The sequence below is a fragment of the Oncorhynchus masou genome, chromosome 5 (genome assembly GCF_036934945.1).
Source record: "Oncorhynchus masou masou isolate Uvic2021 chromosome 5, UVic_Omas_1.1, whole genome shotgun sequence".
Lineage (NCBI taxonomy): Eukaryota > Metazoa > Chordata > Actinopteri > Salmoniformes > Salmonidae > Oncorhynchus > Oncorhynchus masou.
Window position 1 is genome coordinate 38,209,954 of NC_088216.1, and position 25,044 is coordinate 38,234,997.

The 25,044-nt window shown below is 43.5% G+C and overlaps 1 protein-coding gene across 2 annotated transcripts in view; it reads left to right on the top strand.

The window, feature by feature from the left end:
• Positions 1-25,044, top strand: part of LOC135539552 (solute carrier family 12 member 5-like) — a 173,845-nt gene that overhangs the window by 111,981 nt on the left and 36,820 nt on the right. For both annotated transcript variants that reach the window (XM_064965487.1, XM_064965488.1), the window contains exons 7-18: positions 1,610-1,857; positions 2,538-2,749; positions 3,376-3,543; positions 4,065-4,163; positions 4,574-4,631; positions 4,923-5,097; positions 5,547-5,665; positions 18,135-18,233; positions 18,651-18,770; positions 19,384-19,488; positions 22,570-22,738; positions 24,754-24,949. In XM_064965487.1, coding sequence (XP_064821559.1) covers positions 1,610-1,857; positions 2,538-2,749; positions 3,376-3,543; positions 4,065-4,163; positions 4,574-4,631; positions 4,923-5,097; positions 5,547-5,665; positions 18,135-18,233; positions 18,651-18,770; positions 19,384-19,488; positions 22,570-22,738; positions 24,754-24,949 — 1,768 coding nt within the window. The remainder of the gene's footprint in view (positions 1-1,609; positions 1,858-2,537; positions 2,750-3,375; positions 3,544-4,064; positions 4,164-4,573; positions 4,632-4,922; positions 5,098-5,546; positions 5,666-18,134; positions 18,234-18,650; positions 18,771-19,383; positions 19,489-22,569; positions 22,739-24,753; positions 24,950-25,044) is intronic.

Consider the following 25,044-nt stretch of genomic DNA (forward strand, 5'->3'; position numbering starts at 1 on the left):
AAATATTTGTATGAACATAACAAGATTCAATAACTGAGACATAAACTGAACAAGTTCCACACACATGTGACTAACATAAATGGAACAATGTGTCCCTGAGCAAAGGGGGGTCAAAATCAAAAGTAGCAGTCAGTATCTGGTGTGGCCACCAGGTGCATTAAGTACTGCAGTGCATCTCCTCCTCATGGACTGCAACAGATTTGCCCGTTCTTGCTATGAGATGTTACCCCACTCTTCCACCAATGCACCTGCAAGTTCCCGGACATTTCTGGGGGGGAATGGCCCTAGCCCTCACCCTTTGATCCAACAGGTCCCAGACGTGCTAAATGGGATTGAGATCCGGGCTCTATGTATAAACCCTTTACAATGAAGATCTGTGAAGTTATTTGGATTTTTACTAATTATCTTTGAAAGACAGGGTCCTGAAAAAGGAACGTTTATTTTTTTGCTGAGTTCATTTAGTTTGCAACAGTTGAGGGTTGCATAAGCCTATCTTTCTGCCTCTACAAACTGTACAATAATGTTACATTTTACAAATGTGACTTCTCCCGTGCCAATAAATAACGAATGACATTCGTTCATTAACCAGTGCAGTGTGGGCTATGGAAGCCCATTGGATATTTATACAATTGTTATTTATTGAAGTTCTTGTCTCTCATCATCATTGAATCTCTGCTAGCTAGGAACACGCCAATGATTTGTTTAGCATAGCAACATCGAATGAATCGAATTAATGACTGGATCAAAACATGACAAGATAACTAACAACAAGTCCGCTTGTGTAGCAACTTCAGAATACAAAAACAAATATACTCCTTCAAAATAACAAGTCTGTTTGTTTGGTTACCACGGCAACTCCTGTAGTAAACTTGCGAGCTACTTTAGTGGATGTTGATAACATTTCTATCGGAAAATGTGTTAAATTATAAACTGGGTGGTTCGAGCCCTGAATGCTGATTGGCTGACACCCGTGGTATATCAGACTGTATACCATGGGTATGACAATACATTTATTTTTTCTGCTCTAATTACATTGGTAACCAGTTTATAACAGCAATAAGGCACCTCTGGGGTTTGTGGTATATCGCCAATATACTACAGCTAATGGCTGTATCCAGAATAGCCCTTAACTATGGTATATTGTCCATATACCACACCCCCCCCCGTGCCTTATTGCTTAATTATAGCCTTGGTATAAAAGGGATAATCAACTCGGGGCTCTATATGCGTTCTCTGGAAACCTCTGACCATCTCTTTTGCAGAGTGACCTTGACAGTCCTGTTTGTCACTGTTGGGTCTCTCTTTCTTGCTCATAGGCTTTGTCCTTAAACGCTGTTTCATCCTTAAAATTCCTCAGTCAATAGGGAAAGGACACTATGTTATGAACATAGCCATATACAGACAAGGTTGGAAAACTTGGTTTAAGAGAGAAGAACAGTAGAATTTCAAAAATGTACACCATGTTGGCACAAAGAGCTTCAAGTCAATAATTTCATACAATTGTTAGGACACATTAAATACATGTCCTATGTAACTGTCATCTCTCTCCCTCTCTCTCTCTCTCTCTCTCTCTCTCTCGCTCTCCCCCCCCCTTTCCCCGCCCTTACAGATCTACATCCTTCCCCAGGCGGCCATTTTTAAGATGGAGGGTCTGGAGGGGGCCGAGGCGGAGGCGGCGATGCTGAACAACATGCGTGTGTACGGCACTATTGTGCTCAGTTTCATGGCCACGGTGGTGTTCGTGGGGGTCAAGTACGTCAACAAGCTGGCCCTGCTTTTTCTAGCCTGCGTCATACTCTCCATCCTGGCCGTGTATGCCGGAGTCATCAAGACAGCCATCGAACCGCCTGACTTCCCGTAAGGGCGCCTACTGTTCAATTAGCCTGCTCCCAGATCTGTTTGTGTAGTCTTGTCAAGTCCTATGGTCATTGTCACATGAGAATGACCATAGGAGTTGGAAAGACAGAACAATCAGATGTGGGACCAAGCTACTCTTCAAAATTGGGGCTGAGCCAAACTTGAGCAATGTGGGTGTGATGTGAATCATGTTTGATGTAATTTATTTATTTATATAATTGTGGCCCATATGGGGGATTTGGGTTTTGAGACTTTTGTTGCAATATAATTTGACCACGTTCACCTATTTTAAGACGATTTGAAGTATATTGAAAATATATAGAAATTATATTCAATGTACCAAAGCAGATGGGTTAAATACAAATGGATCATATTCATCTTGTGTGACATTTTCAGTAGGGAGGACTCTTGTGCTAGCTCTCAAAGCCAATGCCTAGTCTTCGACTCAGGTGACTAACTCAGTCTAAAGTTGTCTGCATGGGCAGTTGGGGTTTGATTCCCGGTCGTCACACTAACACAAGTAATGTGTAGCTTATGTTGTTCTTGTCGATAACTGTACTTTGTCGCGTATTTGTACATTTGATGTGGACCCCAGGAAGAGTAGCTTCTGCATATGCAGTGGCTAATGGGGATCCTAATAAACTAAACTAATACACTAACACATGTCCCCTGCTGCGCAGAGTCTGTATGCTTGGGAATCGCCCGCTGATCTCCAAAGGGTTCGATGTGTGCGCCAAAACACTGGAGAGTGGCAACGGCACAGTCACCACCAAGCTGTGGAAGATCTTCTGCGATACTCCCTTCCTCAACGCCACCTGTGACGAGTACTTTGCCAACAACAACGTGTCCTTCATCCAGGGCATCCCTGGGGTCATGAGCGGCATCCTCAAAGGTGACCAAACACAGTTAACTATTAGTCTTCTACTGGCTCAGTTGGTAGAGCATGCCACTTGCAATGCCAGGATTGTGGGCTCTATTGCTGCCAGAGTCACCAATACGTAAAATGCATGCATGTATGATGGTCACTTTGATTAAAAGTGTTTGCTAAAAGGTTAACATAATATTATATTATTATAACTACTATTATTCTGTCTACTTTTTCTTTCCAAACACAGTTACACCTACAGCAAAAATAACATGCACTGTTCTGGTCCACCCACACTCAGGTCACTATACCTACAGTACACATGCTTGCACACACACATGCAGGAAACATACCCGCGTGCTCTTGCAGGAAGCATACTGCACTTTGTTTATTTGCCACCCCATTGTATGGAACTAAAGGTCAAGCGATTATAAATAATATTCTCCCTCCTCCCTCCCTTTCTCGCTCTCTCTCTCCAAACCCCCTCACTCTCTTTCCCTTTATCTCCCTCTCCCTCCTTTTCTCTTTACCATTAAATTGCCCTCTCTCTCCCTCTTTCTCTCTGTTTACTTCTCCCTCCCCCTCACTCTCCCCCTTCTCCCTCTTCCTCAATCCCTTCCACCCCCCCCCCCCCCCCCCCCACACACACACAGAGAACCTATTCGGGAATTACCTGGAGAAGGGCAATCTGGTGGCCAAGATCGGGATTGCGACCGTGGAGGGCCCCGATGATACTCTGACCAACTCCAACCGCTATGTCCTGGCCGACATCACCAGCTTCTTCACCCTTCTGGTTGGCATCTACTTCCCCTCCGTGACAGGTCAGCTGACAGGAAAGGATAATTCAAAGAGGAAGAGACACAGAGCTGAAACTCATTCCTCTCATCCTCAAAGGGTGAATTCACCAAGGGTGGATCTCAAGGAAAAGAGAGGACGCAAGGGATCGAGGGAAAATACTCACCCTTTTTTGTTGTTTTGTGTGGTTATTTTTTAAAATCTAGATAGAGGAGATGTGTGTCAATTTATTGAAACATTTTACAATACTGTCAAAGATTCATCTGAAGTCATGATTTTTTTTTACACAAAAAGCAGTTGTTTGTCATTATAAGGATCAATTTGCTGTATTTTTCAGTTGTGGCAATTTGACAAAGGAAAGTAGGTTTCAAATCGACATACACACGTTATTGTGTGAGTTTCTAAGCCCACCATTTGATTATCTTAGTTTTCTTATAGACCTCTGCCTGTGTTTTGAAAACAATTCTCGGACTGAAACGCAAATGTGCAGAGGTTATTGTGTGAGCAGGAGTTTTTTTAAAGTGACCTCTCTTCTTGTGTTTCACAGGGATTATGGCCGGATCCAACCGGTCTGGAGATCTGCGTGACGCGCAGAAGTCCATCCCCATCGGCACTATCATGGCCATCACCACTACCTCACTCGTGTGTATCCTTTTACTGCTCCCGTTTCTGGACTTAATGGGCTTTTAGCTGTCGCTCACATACCATCTACCAACAGTAAACGAGCTCATTTTTATTTGACTTTTCAACATTAAATATATATTAGGTTTGTTTGAATTGGGCCTTTAGCCTCAAGCTTGTTATGTCGAAACGATAACTCTACGAAAGCAATTTCAAATAAACCGTGTTGTTCTTTATCTCAAAGTAACCGTTACAGAACAAAGCAATTCATCATGTACCGCAATACATCAGACATAACCCAACAGTAACAGTACTGTCGAACTGTGTACTTATGTAACTTTCAATGTGCAGACATAGCAGAGATATGTGAGGATATGTCCCTATGTGCTAGCAATGAGCGTGGGTCTGTCTGTTTTCCTTAATGTGACCTTATAGACATGTCCGCTGTGGTCCTGTTCGGTGCCTGTATCGATGGAGTGGTACTAAGGGACAAGTAAGTTATGCATAATGAGCCAACATGCCTGCAATTGTTTCAACATTTCTCAGTCAAGCTTTTCCAGTGCTCAGGTACTAGATGAGGGATGCTATACCTGGTTCGTATTCAACAGAAAATGTTTTAAAACAAATATTGAGCACATTTACTGCAGTTGTAGTCCAGCTAGAGCCTCCCTGTTTTAGTCAGTTTTCTTCCGTTTGGTGTCTAATTAATAGGACCCAGGTAATTGTGTCTCCTCCTACCTTTCTTCATGTCTGATTGGCTGGGTGTCATGTCCATCTCCCTCAGGTTTGGAGAGGGAGTTAATGGCAACCTGGTCATTGGCACCTTGGCCTGGCCATCCCCGTGGGTGATTGTAATTGGCTCCTTCTTCTCCACCTGTGGAGCGGGGCTTCAAAGCTTGACGGGCGCCCCACGTCTCATGCAGGCCATCTCCAGGGATGGTGTCGTGCCCATCCTACGGGTCAGTCTCAGTCATTCTGCCAACATTCTAGCATTTTACACTGATCTGGGAACATTTGTTTTCATAATTCTGTCAGTGTTCAGCAATTAGAACTGATCTGGGTACATTTGTTATGATCTATCTGTCAGCATTCAGCAATTAGCACTGATCTGGGTACATTTGTTATGTTGGTTTGTCAACATGTTTCAAATCAGTCTCAGGTGACATTGGACTTGCCTGCCCTCTCTCACAAATTCTTTCATTCACATTCAATTTTGATGGTTGGTGTCTGTGTACAGTAACGTTAATCTTCAGGTCCCAGGCAAGGGTCAGGTCTCACGTGAGCGTGGTTCACTGAAACACCTCTGTTACATCTACAGTACATACAACCTGCCTTGAAATAATGGAATAACTAATGTATGTTGTAACTCTATCCCCTCTAACATCTCAGTGTGTGATGTGTCTGCCAGGTGTTTGGCCATGGGAAGGCCAATGGGGAGCCCACCTGGGCCCTGCTGCTGACCGCCTGTATCTGTGAGATAGGGATCCTCATTGCCTCCCTGGACGCAGTGGCCCCCATCCTCTCCATGTGAGTGTCTATGAGCGGGACCAGGTGTTGTTCCCCACCACAGGACCTTGCCTGGGAAAAACTCTGGGTCCTAGTTACAGCCTATAACTAGGGCCCAGAAAAAACTCTTGGCCCTATTGATGAGTGCTGAAGTGCACTCATCCTGTACCAATATGGACTGTCTAATATGCACACTGTAAATATGATATATACTTCAGACAATGGACAAATTAGATCTTAGCACTTAAGATAAAGTTAGACACATACACTGAACAAAAATATAAAAGCAACATGCAACAATTTCTAAGATTTTACAGTTACAGTATTTTAAAAATCTGTCAATTTAAATGAATTCATTAAGCCCTAATCTATGGATTTCACATGACCAGGAATAGAGATATGCATCTGTTGGTCACAGATACATAAAACAAATAGGGGTGTGGATCAGAAAACCAGTCAGCATCTGGTGCGATCACGATTTGCCTCATACAGAGCGACACAGGCTGTTGATTGTGGCCTGCGCAATGTTTTCCCACTCCTCTTCAATGGCTGTGTGAAGTTGCTGGATATTGGCGGCAACTGGAACACGCTGTCGTGCACGTTGATCCAGAGCATCCAAAACATGCTCTGGTGAGGATGCAGGCCATGGAAGAACTGGGAGATTTTCAACTTCCCGGAATTTTGTACAGATCCTTGCGGCATGCATTATCATGCTGAAACATGAGATGATGGTGGCAGATGAATGGCACGACAATGTGCCTCAGGATCTCGTCACGGTATCTCTCTGCATTCAAATTGCCATTGATAAACGCAATTGTTTTTGTTGTCCTGCCCATACCATAACCCCACTACCACCATGGGGCACTCTGTTCACAATGTTGACATCAGCAGGTGAGCATTTGCCCACTGAAGTCGGTTACGACACCGAACTGCAGTCAGTTCAAGATCCTGGTGAGGACGACGAGCACGAAGATGAGCTTCCCTGAAACGGTTTTTGATAGTTTGTGCAGAAATTCTTTGGCTGTGCAAACCCACAGTTTCATCAGCTGTCCAGGTGGCTGGTCTCAGACGTTCCCGCAGTTAAAGAAGCTGGGCTGGCGTGGTTACACATGGTCTGCGGTTGTGAGGCCGGTTGGACATACTGCCAAAATCTCTAAAACAATGTTGGCAGAGAAATTAACATTCAAAATCTCTGGCAAAAGCTCTGGTGGACATATATCTGCAGTCAGCATGCCAATTGCACGCTCCCTCAAAACTTGAGACAGAACATGTGGCATTGTGTGGTGTGACATAACCTGCACATTTTAGAATGACCTGTGTATATGATCATGGTGCTTAATCAACTTCTCGATATGCCTCACCTGTCAGGTGGATGGATTATCTTGGCAAAGGATAAATGCTCACTAACAGTATAGCTGTCAGCGTCGTGTGTATAGGAGGCAGGGAAGTCAGGCGCAGGAGAGTCAAAATGAAGTGTAAATGGAGTCTTATAATAAATGTCAACAGAACATGCTCCATAACACTAAAAGATACAGACATTAAAAAACATGGGTACGGGGACCCGTCGCGCACCAACACAACAAAATAACAACACTGACAATAAAACAATCTCTGACAAAGACATGAGAGGAAACAGAGGGTTAAATACACAACAGGTAATGAATGGGATTGAAAACAGGTGTGTGGGAAGACAAGACAAAACCAATGGAAAATTAAAAATGGATCAATGATGGCTAGAAGACCGGTGACGTCGAACGCCGAGCACCGCCCGAACAAGGAGAGGCAACGACTTCGCAAGAAGTCGTGACAATAGCTAAAGGACTCCTGATAAATGATCCCGCTTTAAATGATGTTCAGCTTATACAGGCTTCCTAAAGTCTTCATAATGTCTTCATACCGTACTTCTGGCGCCGACAGAGATGGCCGCCTCACTTCGCGTTCCTAGGAAACTATGCAGTTTTTTGTTTTTTTACGTGTTATTTCTTACATTAGTACCCCAGGTCATCTTAGGTTTCATTACATACAGTCGAGAAGAACTACTGAATGTAAGATCAGCTCACCATCAGTACGACCAAGAATAAGACTTTCGCGAAGCGGATCCTGTGTTCTGCCTTTCAACCAGGACAACGGAATGGATCCCAGCCGGCGACCCAAAACAATGACTTCGTAAAAGAGGGAAACGAGGCGGTCTTCTGCTCAGACTCCGGAGACGGGCACATCGTGCACCACTCCCTAGCATTCTTCTCGCCAATGTCCAGTCTCTTGACAACAAGGTTGATGAAATCCGAGCAAGGGTAGCATTCCAGAGGGACATCAGAGACTGTAACGTTCTTTGCTTCACGGAAACATGGCTCACTGGAGAGACGCTATCGGAGGCGGTGCAGCCAGCGGGTTTCTCCACGCATCGCGCCGACAGAAACAAACATCTTTCTGGTAAGAAGAGGGGCGGGGGCGTATGCCTTATGGCTAACGAGACGTGGTGTGATCACAGAAACATACAGGAACTCAAATCCTTCTGTTCACCTGATTTAGAATTCCTCACAATCAAATGCAGACCGCATTATCTACCAAGAGAATTCTCTTTGATTATAATCACAGCCGTATATATTCCCCCCCAAGCAGACACATCGATGGCTCTGAACAAACTTTATTTGACTCTTTGCAAACTGGAATCCATACATCCTGAGGCTGCATTCATTGTAGCTGGGGATTTTAACAAGGCTAATCTGAAAACAAGACTCCCTAAATTGTATCAGCATATCGATTGCGCAACCAGGGCTGGCAAAACCTTGGATCATTGTTATTCTAACTTCCGCGACGCATATAAGGCCCTGCCCCGCCCTCCTTTCGGAAAAGCTGACCACAACTCCATTTTGCTGATCCCTGCCTACAATTCCACACTCCAAGACTGCTTCCATCACGTGGACTGGGACATGTTTCGTATTGCGTCAGACAACAACATTGACGAATACGCTGATTCGGTGTGCGAGTTCATTAGAACGTGCGTTGAAGATGTCGTTCCCATAGCAACGATTAAAACATTCCCTAACCAGAAACCGTGGATTGATGGCAGCATTCGCGTGAAACTGCAAGCGCAAACCACTGCTTTTAATCAGGGCAAGGTGACTGGTAACATGACCGAATACAAACAGTGCAGCTATTCCCTCCGCAAGGCTATCAAACAAGCTAAGCGTCAGTATAGAGACAAAGTAGAATCTCAATTCAACGGCTCAGACACGAGAGGTATGTGGCAGGGTCTACAGTCAATCACGGACTACAAGAAGAAAACCAGCCCAGTCACGGACCAGGATGTCTTGCTCCCAGGCAGACTAAATAACTTTTTTGCCCGCTTTGAGGACAATACAGTGCCACTGACACGGCCTGCAACGAAAACATGCGGTCTCTCCTTCACTGCAGCCGAGTTGAGTAAAACAGTTAAACGTGTTAACCCTCGCAAGGCTGCAGGCCCAGACGGCATCCCCAGCCGCGCCCTCAGAGCATACGCAGACCAGCTGGCTGGTGTGTTTACGGACATATTCAATCAATGCCTATACCAGTCTGCTGTTCCCACATGCTTCAAGAGGGCCACCCTTGTTCCTGTTCCCAAGAAAGCTAAGGTAACTGAGCTAAACGACACTCACTTCCGTCATCATGAAGTGCTTTGAGAGACTAGTCAAGGACCATATCACCTCCACCCTACCTGACACCCTAGACCCACTCCAATTTGCTTACCGCCCAAATAGGTCCACAGACGATGCAATCTCAACCACACTGCACACTGCCCTAACCCATCTGGACAAGAGGAATACCTATGTGAGAATGCTGTTCATCGACTACAGCTCGGCATTTAACACCATAGTACCCTCCAAGCTCGTCATCAAGCTCGAGACCCTGGGTCTCAACCCCGCCCTGTGCAACTGGGTACTGGACTTCCTGACGGGCCGCCCCCAGGTGGTGAGGGTAGGCAACAACATCTCCACCCCGCTGATCCTCAACACTGGGGCCCCACAAGGGTGCGTTCTGAGCCCTCTCCTGTACTCCCTGTTCACCCACTACTGCGCGGCCACGCACGTCTCCAACTCAATCATCAAGTTTGCGGACAACACAACAGTGGTAGGCTTGATTACCAGCAACGACGAGACGGCCTACAGGGAGGAGGTGAGGGCCCTCGGAGTGTTGTGTCAGGAAAATAACCTCACACTCAACGTCAACAAAACTAAGGAGATGATTGTGGACTTGAGGGAACACCCCCCTATTTCGCTACACTCGCATTAACATCTGCTAACCATGTGTATGTGACAAATAAAATTTGATTTGATAAGAACCACATAAATGTGTTACAAAGCATCCGTAACAGTAGGTCATGCTTTATAAATCTGGCATAACTGTGTGACATAATCACCAATGTCAAATGTGACATAACCCACTGTTTCGAATGTGAAATAAACATGTGCTTTATAAAGGGTGACATGCTGTGCTGAAGGATGGCACACGCTCTAAAGTGAAGTCATGTTAGTCACATTACACCTAACCTCATTCCCAGACACTTCTATCCAGATGCACGGGCGGTCTGGTGGACCAACACATAAAACTTGGCCTTCATTAGTTATTGTTAGGTTTAAAATCGAAATGGTGAAGCGTGATTCATCACTCCAGAGAAGGCATTTCCGCTGCTCCAGAGTCCAATGGCGGCGAGCTTTACACCAATCCAGCTGACACTTGGCATTGCACATGGTAATCTTAGGCTTGTGTACAGCTGCTAGGCCATGGAAGCCCATTTCATGACGCTCCCGACAAAAGGTTCTTATGTTGACGTTGCTTCCAGAGGCAGTTTGGAACTCAGTAGTGAGTGATGCAACCGAGGACAAACCATTTTTACATGCTGCTCACTTCAGCACTCTGCGGCCCTGTTCTGTGAGCTTGTGTAGCTTACCAGTTCGTGGCTGAGCCGTTGTTGCTCCTATATTTTTCCACTTCACAATAACAGCACTAACAGTTGACCAGGGCAGCTGTTGTCGGGAAAGGTGGCATCCTATGACAGTGCCACGTTGAAAGTCACAGAACTCCTCAGTAAGGCCATTTTACTGCCAATGTTTGTCTATGGAGATTGCATGGCTGTATGCTCGATTTTATACACCTGTCAGCAGCGGATGTGGCTGAAATAGCCGAGTCCACAAATTTGAAGGGGTGTCCACATACTTTTGCATATATAGTGTACTTTACTCAGTAAGGTCGCTCCCGTTGAATTCTATGATCACTCCGACTAAGACCAAGTTTGAATGGTTGATATCCCAGGCTTATACCTATCTGCTGTGTGCGCAATAGCCTGGTGACGACGTTAGACCAAGAAACACTTATCTTGATAAGGAAATTGAAAGGGTCTTTCTTCTGGAAGTAAGTTACATGTTCCTCAGTACACAAACACACACACAACAATATAATGAGCCATACCATGCAGTGAAGGGCCTAGGCAGGTTTTTGACACAACAATATAACCAGCCATACCTTGCGGTGCTAAGCCCAGTCAGGTCTTTGACACAACAATATAACAAGCCAATATAACAAGCCATACCGTGTGGTGCTGGGCCCAGTCAGGTCTTTGACACGTTCACCCCCCCCCCCCAGCCACAAAATGTTGGCACCATTGTAACAGGTTGTAGTCAAGCCCTGGTCTCCAGCAGAACAGAAGAGGAATACGAATACTTTGTTTGAAGTGAGACACCTTCAGCCATTCATAACACATCCATAAAGGCTGGTCATTCATAACACATCCATAAAGACTCTATATTGCATGACGCTGTAATTACTTTAAAGTCAGACCCCTTTGGTCATTTATAACACATAAATGCCTTGGCTGCGTTGTTGACAAATCAAAAATAAATAAATAAATATATCCGCAGACGCTTGTACTGTGGCTGGGGCCACTACTTTTACATATGGAGCGGGAATGAAAATGTCGATACTACCTATCATATGATGCTGTATTTATTATGAAGTCAGACACTTTTGGTCATTCATTACATATACAGTACCAGTCAAAAGTTTGGACACACCTACTCATTCAAGGGTCTTTCTTTATTTTTGCTATTTTCTACATTGTAGAATAATAGCGACAACACAACTATGACATAACACATATGGAATCATGTATTGATGACAAAAGTGTTTGTTTTTTAAAAAGTAGCCACTCTTTGCACACTCTTGGCATTCTCTCAACCAGATTCACCTTTTCCAACAGTCTTGAAGGAGTTCCCACATATGTTGAGCACTTGTTGGCTGCATTTCCTTCACTCTGCAAGTCCAACTCATCCCAAACCATCTCAATTGGGTTGAGGTCGGTGATTGTGGAGGCCAGGTCATCTGATGCAGCGCTCCAACACTCTCCTTCTTGGTCAAATAGGCCTTATACAGCCTGGAGGTGTGTTGGGTCATTGTCCAGTTGATAAACAAATTATAGTCCCACTGAATTCAAACCAGATGGAATGGTGTATCGCTGCAGAATACTGTGGTAGCCAAGCTGGTTAAGTGTGCCTTGAAATCTAAATAAATCACAGACAGTGTCACCAGCAAAGCACCATCACACCTCTTCATCTATGCTTCATGGTGGGAACCACACATGCAGAGAACCAAAAAAACGAAAATACTAAAATCTCAGATTTGGACAGATTTCCATTTTATGTCCATTGTTGGTGTTTCTTGGCCTAAACAAGTCTCCTCTTCTTATTGGTGTCCTTTAGTAGTGGTTTCTTTTCAGCAATTCGACCATGAAGGGCTGATTCACAGAGTCTCTTCTGAACAGTTGATGTTGAGATGTGTCTGTTACTTGAACTCTGTGAAACATTTATTTCAGCTGCAATTTCTGAGGCTGGTAACGCTAATGAACTTATCCTCTGCAGCAGAGGTAACTGAGTCTTCCTTTCCTGTGGCGGTCCTCATGAGAGCCAATTTCATCATAGTGCTTGATGGTTTTTGCGACTGCACTTAAAAAAACTTTCAAAGTTCTTGTTCATGTCTTAAAGTAATGATGGAGTGTCGTTTCTCTTTGCTTATTTGAGTTGTTCTTGGCATAATATGGACTTGGTCTTTTACCAAATAGGGCTATCTTCTGTGTACCACCCCTACCTTGTCACAACACAACTGATTGGCTCAATCGCATTACGAAGGAAAGAAATTCCACAAATTAACTTATACAAGACACACCTGTTAATTGAAATGCATTCCAGGTGACGCTGGTACCTCATGAAGCTGGTTGAGAGAATGTCAAGTGTGTGCAATGCAGTCATCGAGGCAAAGGGTGGCTACTATGAAAAATCTCAAATATAAAATACATTTTGATTTGTTTAACATTCTTTGTTTACAACATGATTCCATATGTGTTATTTCATAGTTTTGATGTCTTCACTATTATTCTACAATGTAGAAAATAGTAAAAAATAAAGAAAAACCCTGGAATGAGTAGGTGTGTCCAAAAGTTTAGGCTGGTACTGTACATAAATGCTTAATGATGTTGACACAAATGTATTAACAAGTCGGGAATTATCACTAACAGCTAAATCAAATAAACATTTAAACCATACATGTCATTTTATTTTTATATGTTTAAACAATACACATACATTAAGTTTAAAAAAGTCCAGAAATGCAATTACATTGAACATTACACAGGGCTGTGAACAGTGTAGCTTGTTCTTGAGCTGGTGGAAGATTGGTTCTTGCCTCTCTGCCTTAAAGTTAGCAGGTCTTTTAGGAAATGCCTTTTTCATACCACCTGGATACGGGCATTTCTGTGCTTTGGGGAGATGGGGAAACTCCATTTGATTCATATTATTATATTCCTCTTTAATTTACAAATCTCATGACATGACTATGAGATGTTGCTGAATCTAGGGGGATTTATTATTTAGCTGAGACTGCTATCTAGACAAATGTTCTTTAGCTAGCTAGCTAGCAATTTCTGTGACGATAACGTTGGAGGTAGCTATGTTATCGAACTCAACATTTAACTACTACAAACTAATTTAAACTTCAATGAATAAAGGTTAACTTACTTGTTTTTTTGCTGTCAAGTGGCACCACAAGTGGGCAGTGATTTGCAAACTCATCACATGTGCACTTACTGCTCTACAGAAACGCAGCTAACCAAACAACAGTGAAGGGAATGCACACTGAATTAAAAGGCAACACACTCAAAAAAGTTTGTTACATTTTCCCAGACCTCAAACGTTGTCCTCTGATGTGGTTTAAGCATTGTTCTGAACACAGAAAATCAAAGTGTGTGGAAACCAGCATTTGGGTGGGGGGAGATCTAAAACCTGTAAAACCTCAACCGAGAAAACGGAATTTGGGAAAACATCTTAACATACTTTATAAGGCCCTACCTATGTTTTTTAGCTGTGCATGATGGCACTTTAGAGTGTGTGTCATCCTTTAGCACAGCATTTTGTGGAACGTTGAGGTCTGATCCAATATTGGCAATGCAGTGGAGGGAAAAAGGTTGAGCCATCCTAGAAATGTTTTAGAGTAATATAATATAATATGTACAATTTAGCAGACACTTTTATCCACAGCAACTTACAGTCATGCATGTAAACATGTTACGTATGGGGTGGTCCCGGGAATATAACCCACTATCCTGGCATTGCAATGCTCTGCCAGATGCATGACAAGTTGGTAAATGCTTTGTGAAGCCTCAATTTAATTATTTATTAAGCAGTGCTTATGCCACCCTTTATAAAACACAGCTTTATGTCATATTTGACAACGTGTTTTTTTTCCACATTTGACATTGGTGGTAACAATGGTGCCAGAGAAGAAGGCTGGCGTTTACGTGTCCCCAACAATTGTGTTTTTTTGCTAGTTTATTTGTGTTGTTTGTAACTTATTTTTTGTACTTATTTTGTACATAATGTTGCCGCTACCATCTCTTATGACCGAAAATAACTTCTGGACATCAGGACTGCGATTACTCACCACGGACTGGCAGAATCCTTTTTTCCTTTAACGAGTCTGACAAGCCCGACGCAAATGATATACTGCCTTCTTGGGAACAGGCCTAGATCCATGGGATTTGCATGAAGAGGAGGCGGAGAAAAAGGGGCCAGAGGGCAGGCTGTCTTCTGAGAATTTGGAGGCGAACAAATAAACCCCCACTTTCTTACATTCTGCTAGAAAACATACAATTTTGGAGAATAAAATCGATGACCGATGCGGAAGATTAAACTACCAACGGGACATCCAAAACGAATATCTTATGCTTCACGGAGTCGTGGCTGAACGACAACACTATCAGTTAGCTGGTTATATGCTGAACAGAACAGCGGCGTCTGGTAAGACAAGGGGAGGCGGACTATGTATTTTTTCTAAATAACAGCTGGTGCATGATATCTAAGGAAGTCTCGAGCTATTGCTCACCTGCGGTAGAGTATCTCATGATAAGCTGTAGACTACACTATCTAACAAGAGCGTTTATCTGTATTTTCCGTAACTGTTTACATACCACCGCAGTCAGAGGCTGGTACTAAGACAGCATTGAATGAGCTGTATTCCGCCATAAGCAAACAAGAAAACGCTGACCCAGAGGCGGCACTCCTAGTAGCCAGGGACTTTAATACCAAATTTCTATCAGCATGTCAAATGTGCAACCAGAGGGGAAAAAAAACTCTGGACCACCTTTACTCCACACACAGAGACGCATGCAAAGCTTTCCCTTGCCCTCCATTTGGCAAATCTGACCATAATTATATCCTCCTGAATCCTGATTACAAGCAAAAATTAAAGCAGGATGCACCAGTGACTAGATCAATAAAAAAGTGGTCAGATGAAACAGACACTAAGCTACAGGACTGATTTGCTAGCACAGACTGGAATATGTTCCGGGATTCCGATGGCATTGAGGAGTACACCACATCAGTCATTTGCTTCATCATGAAGTGCATTGATGACGTTGTCCCCACAGTGACCCTATGTACATACCCCAACCAGAAGCCATGGATTACAGGCAACATTCGCACAGAGCTAAAGGCTAAAGCTGACGCTTTCGAGGAGCCGGACTCTAACCTAGAAGCTTATAAGAAATCCCGCTATGCCCTCTAACAAACCATCAAACAGGCAATGTGTCAATACAGGACTAAGATCGAATCATACTACATGGCCCGGAGCCTGTAGCGATGATCCATAGCACGAAGCCTCCAGTGATGATCCATGGCCCGGAGCCTGTAGTGATGATCCATAGCACGAAGCCTCCAGTGATAGTCCATGGCACGAAGCCTCCGGTGATGGTCCATGGCCCGGAGCCTGCAGTGAAAATCCAGAGCATGGAGCCTCCAGCGACGGTCCTCAGTCCGGAGCCTCCAACAACGGTCACCAATCCGGAGCCTCCAACGACAGTCCCCAGTCCGGAGCCTCCAACGATGGTCCCTAGTCCGGAGCCTCCAGCGACAGTCCCCAGTCCGGAGCCTCCAACGACGCTCCCCAGTCCGGAGCCTACAGCGACGGTCCCCAGTCCGGAGCCTCCAGCGACGGTCTCCAGTCCGGAGCCTCCAATGACGGTCCCCAGTCCGGAGCCTCCAATGATAGTCCCTAGTCCGGAGCCTCCAGCGACGGTCCCCAGTCCGGAGCCTCCAACGACGGTTCCCAGTCCGGAGCCTCCAGCGACGGTCCACAGTCCGGAGCCTCCAGCGGCGGTCTGCAGTCCGGAGCCTCCAGCGGGGGTTCCCAGTCCAGAGCCTCCGGCGATGATCCACGGTCCGGTTCCTGCACCTTGGCTCATCTATGACAGGGAGTTTGAAGACAGTGAACGTGACACATACTGTCCTACATGTGCAAATTAGAGTTGATTGATTTATGTTCTTCACGTTTTTATTATTATTATTATTATTTATTGTTGTTGTTTATACACATGGTGGGTGGGGGCAATGGTTAAAAAGTACTAGTATTTGGTAGTTGAATTCCTCATTGTACAGTATATAAGAATATATCACAGTGTGGCCAAAAAAGTTCAAGACTGACATTGTGTCCCTTCAATAAAATGCATTCAAAACTACTTTCTGCACATTTCTGCTACTTTCTTAGGCTATACAAGTGATTTATTTTGCTAAAAAAATATGTTTACACCTCTGCAGGACCTTTAGCAATAATAACAATAATAATAAACCTCTACTTTAGTCAAGAAAACAATTATGACATGTGTGTTGTAATAAAAACAAGTGGTGTCCACTGATTAAATGCAGACTTTCTGCTTTGGGAAGAGGGAAAACCCAGATATTCATCAGGTTTGTGATGAATGACAGGTTGTTTCTTCATGCAAAATAGATTTGGGGTTTAAAATTCAATTAAGCTGCTTTATTTTAGGGGTTTAGTGAAGGCGGGTCATTTTTTACCCTTAGGACAAGAATGTTAAGACTACACACGGGTTAAGCAGACCACCATAGTGCCTGTGCCCAAGAACATTAAGGTAACCTGCCTAAATGACTACCGACCCATAGCACTGAAGTTTGTAGCCATGAAAAGCTTGAAAGGCTGGTCATGGCTCACATCAACACCATTATCCCAGAAACCCTAGACCCACTCCAATTTGCATACCGCCCTCTCTGTTGCACACCACACTGCCCTTTCCCACCTGGACAAAAGGAACACCTATGTGAGAATGCTATTCATTGACTACAGCTCAGCGTTCAACACAGTGCCCTCAAAGCTCATCACTAAGCTAAGGACCCTGGGACTTAAAACCTCCCTCTGTAGCTGGATCCTGGACTTCCTGAATGGCTGCCCCCAGGTGGTAAGGGTAGGCAACAACACATCCGCCACGCTGATCCTCAACACAGGGGCCCCACAGGGGCCCCCAACACAGGGGCCCCCCTCAGATCCTCAAAAGGTTCTACAGTTGCATCACTGCCTAGTATGGCAACTGCTCTGCCTCCGACCACAAGGCACTACAGAGGGTAGTGTGAACGGCCCAGTACATCATTGGGCGATTTGTGACTTGTTTTAGTAATCAGTGGCTGTATTGGAGGGGGAGGGGTTTCACCTCTTTGGAAAGTATTTAGACCCTTTGACTTTTTCCACATTCTGTTAGGTTACAGCCATATTTGAAAATGTATTTACATTTTTTCCCCTCATCAATCTACACACAATACCCAAATACTGACGAAGCAAAAACTGTTTTTCAGACAATCTCTCTAATTATATCACATTTACTTAAGTATTCAGTCACACCCCCCACCCATTTTAAAAAAAAATCCTGAACCAACAATTGCACTCTACATTTTGCGTCAGTATGTAACGTCAGTATGTAAGGCTATGATTTACTATAGTAACATCTGAGAATGGTTTTTATTTGGTTAAAAGCTTATAAGCAGCTTATAAGCGAGTAATAAGCGAGTAATTGGTGCCTTATAGTCATGTTTCCAAATAAACAGAAAATGTATGTAAGCCACATTGTTGTCTCTCTCGCTTTTTTGCCATGGCTGAAGGCTTTGTTTCTGTTATGTAGGTTCTTTCTGATGTGCTACATGTTTGTGAACCTGGCCTGTGCCTTGCAAACCCTCCTGAGGACGCCTAACTGGAGGCCGCGCTTCAAGTTCTATCACTGGTGAGTCCCACAAAATCCCATCAACGGAACTCATCCTGAGAGAGGATACAAGGGCCTTGAGTGTGTGTGTGTGTGTGTGTGTGTGTGTGTGTGTGTGTGTGTGTGTGTGTGTGTGTGTGTGTGTGTGTGTGTGTGCACGCACGTCTCACCTCCAGTTCTTGGTGTGTGCCGGCCCTTCGTCCAGCCGTATCAAACTGTATTGATATGCTTTGATGAGGCTGAAGGAGGAGCCAGCGCACACCAAGAATTGGAGTTGAGACGCACGCGCGCGCACACACACACACACACACACTCATATACATGCGTGCGTCTGTTTTTATACTGTTTAATGTACATGTATGTCTGCATGTGCATGTGTGTGTGTGCATTCGGTACATGTGTGTATCTAATCCTTTCTCTGTTTGTGTCTCTTTACAGGGCCCTGTCCTTCCTGGGCATGAGTCTGTGTCTATCGCTCATGTTCATCTGTTCCTGGTTCTATGCCATTGTTGCCATGGTGATCGCTGGCAGTATCTACAAGTATATTGAGTTCCATGGGTGAGTGTAGCGTGACCCATGAGACAGATTGGATTTGCTGGCTGTGTGTTTGTGTGTGTTTGTGGTGTCTGTGTATTGGGAGGGGGGGTTAAAATCCTATCAACCATCATTCAGTCAAGCCAGTTAAAGGGGAAATGTGTCGATTGGGGTTTCCACTGTTTGGACAATTTAGTGTTATGGCTTGCTGTGCTGAGACAATGGCTTGGGTTGCAATTACATGACTTGATGGTAAAGCTGGTTGAAAACAGAGCTTGGCCAACAACGACTTAGCATTCTGTCTGTAGGAAGAGATGCTATAAAGCAGACTTTTGCAGCGATGACTGATTTTTAAACACATTTTTAAGCTAAGTTTTTTAAAGACCCATGCTCACACAATTCTTATGACTCCCTAAACCGATAGCCTACCAAACGGTGAAAATAGGTTAGAAATTTAGATGTTTAGAAGCCTGTGCAGTATAAATAATAATGTTATAATATTGTAATTTTAATTTGTAATAGACATGTAACACATAGGCCTAGTTATTAGGCTTTTAATGGTGTAATAATAACTATGTAATACCATTAGTTGTGACATGATAGAATGATATAACCCTGGTGTTTGATTGTGTGACAGGGCGGAGAAAGAGTGGGGTGATGGGATACGAGGCATTTCTCTCAGCGCCGCCCGATATGCTCTGATGAGGCTGGACGAGGGGCCGGCGCACACCAAAAACTGGAGGTGGGACGTGGCTATGCCGGATTAAGTGATATGACATGCTATTCTATAACATCCTTTCTCCGTAATTAATATTACCTGATTGAGCTAATCATGTAAATGTTATAAACTAGAGAGTCGGAGTACCACAAAATAATATTTATAAAGCTGTTATCTTCCGAATAAACTCTTAACCTCTAGCGTCGAGCAATCCCGTATCCGGGAGCGTAATCATAGCCTCAAGCTCATTAGCATAATGCAACGTTAACTATTCATGAAAATCGCAAATGAAATGAAATAAATATATTGGCTCACAAGCTTAGCCTTTTGTTAACAACACTGTCATCTCAGATTTTCAAAATATGCTTTTCAACCATAGCTACACAAGCATTTGTGTAAGAGTATTGATAGCTAGCATAGCATTAAGCCTAGCATTCAGCAGGCAACATTTTCACAAAAACAAGAAAAGCATTCAAATAAAATCATTTACCTTTGAAGAACTGCGGATGTTTTCAATGAGGAGACTCTCAGTTAGATAGTAAATGTTGAGTTTTTCCCAAAAGATTATTTGTGTAGGAGAAATCGCTCCGTTTTGTTCATCACGTTTGGCTAAGAAAAAAAAAGAAAAATTCAGTCATTACAACTTTTTTCCAAATTAACTCCATAATATCGACAGAAACATGGCAAACGTTGTTTAGAATCAATCCTCAAGGTGTTTTTCACATATATATTTGATGATAAATCATTCGTGGCAGTTGCCTTTCTCCTCTGAACCCAATGGAAAAGTGGACGCAGCTGGAGATTGCGCAATAATTTTGACGGAGGACACCAAGCGGACACCTGGTAAATGTAGTTTCTTATGGTCAATCTTCCAATGATATGCCTACAAATACGTCACAATGCTGCAGACACCTTGGGGAAACGACAGAAAGTGTAGGCTCATTCCTGGTGCATTCACAGCCATATAAGGAGATATTGGAACACAGCGCATTCAAAATCTAGGGCATTTCCTGTATGAAATTTCATCTTAGTTTCGCCTGTAGCATTAGTTCTGTGGCACTCACAGACAATATCTTTGCAGTTTTGGAAACGTCAGAGTGTTTTCTTTCCAAAGCTGTCAATTATATGCATAGTCGTGCATCTTTTCGTGACAAAATATCTTGTTTAAAACGGGAACGTATTTTTATCCAAAAATTAAAAGTGCGCCCCCTATATCGAAGAAGTTAAAGACCTAGTAATATTTTACATCAATAGCAGTCAATATTAATCGTTGTAAATTCTTGGTTATCTTCACGAACCCTGGCTAACAAGTTGAAATTTATTTACTAAATACCTAACTAATCACACAGAATTACATATACAAAGAATGAATCATATCTTGATCACAAATGACGTCATAAAGGAAAACATCCCTAGCGGGCGGAACAGATGTGTAACGACGTTCTTCTGTGTAAGGAGGAGCGGACCAAAATGCAGCGTGGTGGTTACTCATATTTATTGATCAAAGTAGACTAGACGTGAAATAACTGAAACGTACAAAAAACAACAGACGGAAACGTGAAAAAACTATACAGCCTATCTCGTGAACCTAAACACAGAGACAGGAACAATCACCCACGAAACACTCAAAGAATATGGCTGCCTAAATATGGTTCCCAATCAGAGACAACGATAATCACCTGACTCTGACATCCCACAAAGCCCCAAGACAAAAACATACCACACTAACCCATGTCACACGCTGGCCTGACCGAATAAATGTAGAAAAAACATAATATATTTTGACCAGGGCGTGACAAGATGTGATAGCTGGTTGCACAAAATAAAAGGGGCTGGGTTTGAGTGAAAGAGCGGGAAGACTGAGAGACAAAGGGAGAAGCTGTGCTATCGTAAATACAGTATCTTATGCATTCTAAATTACCGCCCATTTGGAAAAGGAAAATGCAATAAATATTTACTCTGGGCTGCGCTTCGGTAGGTTGGTGGTAGATGGACGGCCTTGTTACCAAACCTAGTCCTTTGTCCTTTGAAGAATGTCTCTGGTGGACAATTGGATACGTTGTAGTAACGTCGTTGTAACGCCGTTTTTGCAGCTGCTGTGGCTCAACAGCTAGGAGGTATCACTTCTGTAGTGAAAAATATTTTATATTCAAACATTTAAAATGAACATCAATTCCATGTGAATCCGATAACTCTGATGTGTAGACTTTCCACTGTAGAGTTTATGTCATCCTATCATTGATGAGAATGTCTCAGATGACAACCGAACTGACATCATATTCATTAATCCAGTTCAGCGACGCCTAGAAGGCTGATGACGTAGACCTCCGGAGCTGGTGAACGGAATGAGCAGCAGTACCGGGGGGGATTCGTGACAGTGTACAGTCATAACTATTTTAAAAAACAAACCAAATAACAATACATACTAAGTTACAATATTTATTTGAAAATACTGTCTTTCAAATACTTCCAACAATATGTATTTGAATTAATGGTAACACATACTTTCCAAATAGTGTTTTCAAATACATTCCAATATTCAACTACTTGTCTTTCCAAAAGAAGCTTATCTGAATATTTGTTTTGAAAACGTTATTGAAATACCTAAAATAGTCATTTAACCCAGGTCTGCAGTGTACACAGATAAACCCACACAAATAAGATACACAGGCCATTCCGTGTCACATATCTAATTAACATTGAAATTAACAACATGTCTGTGCATGTGGAGCATTCCATTTAATTCATTTTGAGCTACTGTCATGGTACAGACAATAATACTTTTACAGACATTCTCGTCTGTGCACTGATAACCTCAGTGCACTCTTCCTTGCTTTTTTCTCTCTTTTTTCACTTGTTCTCTACCTTTCTCACCTCTACTCTACTCTTACTTCCTCTCTTTCTCTTTGTCACCTTACTCTCCCTTTCAATCTTTCAAATCTCTGTGCTACACTTTAAATTCAACTCAAAATTCAACTCTGGAATGATATAAGTATACATTTTTGTTTTGCCAAAGCAACACGTTGAAACCCTTTCTCCTATTATTCCCTTCCTTCCTTCCTTCCTTCCTTCCTTCCTTCTGTGACTCCCTCTGTCTCACTCAAGGCCTCAGCTGCTGGTGTTGGTCAGTACGGATGTGGAGCAGAATGTGGAGCAGCCTCGCCTGCTCTCGCTGACCAATCAGCTGAAAGCGGGCAAAGGGCTGACCATTGTGGGCACTGCCTTGGCAGGCACCTATCTGGAGAACCACCCCCAGGCCCAGCGGGCAGAGCAGGTTAGATAGAGTTGAAGTCAGAATTGTACATACACCTTAGCCAAATACATTTAAACTCAGTTTTTCACAATTCCTGACATTTAATCCTAGTAAAAATTCCATGTCTTTGGTCAGTTAGGATCACCACTTTATTTTAAGAATGTGAAATGTCAGAATAATAGTAGAGAGAATGTATTATTTCAGCTTTTATTTCTTTCATCACATTCCCAGTGGGTCAGAAGTTTACATACACTCAATTAGTATTTTGTAGCATTGCCCTTAAATTGTTTAACTTCGGGCAAATGTTTCAGGTAGCCTTCCACAAGCTTTCCACAGTAAGTTGGGTGTATTTTGGCCCATTTCTCCTGACAGAGCTGGTGTAACTTAGTAAGGTTTCTAGGCCTCCTTGCTCCCACACACTTTTTTCAGTTCTGCCCACAAATGTTCTATAGGATTTAGGTCAGGGCTTTGTGATGGCCACTCCAATACCTTGACTTTGTTGTCCTTAAGCCATTTTACCACATCTTTGGAAGTATGCTTGGGGTCATTGTCCATTTGGAAGACCCATTTGCGACCAAGCTTTAACTTCCTGACAGATGTCTTGAGATGTTGCTTCAATATATCCACATAATGTTCCTGCCTCGTGATGCCATCTATTTTGTGAAGTGCACCAGTCCCTCCTGCAGCAAAGCACCCCCACAACATGATGCTGCCAACCCCGTGCTTTACAGTTGGGATGGAGTTCTTCAGCTTGCAAGCCTCCCCATTTTCCTCCAAACGTAACAATGGTCATGATGGCCAAACAGTTCTATTTTTGTTTCATCAGACCAGAGGACATTTCTCCAAAAAGTACAATCTTTGTCCCCATGTGCAGTTGCAAACTGTAGTCTGGCTATTTTTTGGCGGTTTTGGAGCAGTGGCTTCTTCCTTGCTGAGCGGCCTTTCAGGTTATGTCGATATGTCAATATCGGACTCGTTTTACTGTGGATATAGATACTTTTGTACCTGTTTCCTCCAGCATCTTCGCAAGGTCCTTTGCTGTTGTTCTGGGATTGATTTGCACTTTTCGCACCAAAGTACATTCATCTCTAGGAGACAGAACGTGCCTTCTTCCTGAGTGGTATGACTGCTGCGTGGTCCCATGGTGTTTATACTTGCGTACTATTGTTTGTACAGATGAACGTGGTACCTTCAGGCGTTGTAAATTTCTCCCAATGATGAACCAGACTTGTGGAGATCCACAATTTTTTTCTGAGGTCTTGACTGATTTATTTTGATTTTCCCATGATGTCAAGCAAAGAGGCACTGAGTTTGAAGGTAGGCCTTGAAATACATCCACAGGTACACATCCCATTGACTCAAAAGATGTCAATTAGCCTATCAGAAGTTTCTAAAGCCATGACTTTTCCAGAATTTTCCAAGCTGTTGAAAGGCACATTTTTATTGTTTACAATCTTATTAAAGGCACAGTGTATGTTAATTTCTGACCCACTGGAATTGTGATACAGTGAATTATAAGTGAAATAATCTGTCTGTAAACAATTGTTGAAAAAATGACTTGTGTCATGCACAAAGTAGATGTCCTAACCGACTTGCCAAAACTATAGTTTATAACAAGAAATTTGGGGAGTGGTTGAAAAACGAGTTTTAATGACTCCAACCTAAGTGCATGCAAACGTCCGACTTCAACTGTACTAGGCAGATCTCATGTCATCCCACTGCATATCACACAAACCTCACTACTCTGATCTGGAGTGATTTAGACTTGATCCTGTACCTCTGTATCAATGTCCACACTTGCGTAGCACATAAAATTAGGTCGTACCTAAATCAGTGTCACCAACGTCCATTTCACCTTCATTTCACCCTTCAACTGCTGGGCAAGGTTTTGACCCTTACTGCCCTCTGTGGCTTAGTTGGTTCCCTTACACTGCTCTCACTCTCTTTCATCCCCTCTCCTCTCTACTATCCCACCCCCTCTCCCTCCCTCTCTCCTCTGCCCTTCATTCTCTCTCTCACCCCCCCATCCCCTCCAGTCTCTGCGTAAGCTGATGGAGACAGAGAAGGTGAAGGGCTTCTGCCAGGTCACCATCTCGTCCAACATGCGCGACGCCACCTCCCACCTGCTCCAGGCCAGTGGGCTGGGCGGTCTCATGCACAACACGGTGCTGGTCAGCTGGCCACGCAACTGGAAGCAGGCTGACGACCACCAGACCTGGAGGGACTTCATTGGTGGGTCACAAAGGGGGTCAAGGGTGTATGGTCAAGTAGGATGGGGGGAGTAGGAAAACCAAACACATTATTTATCTAGGTTATTACTGTCTTAT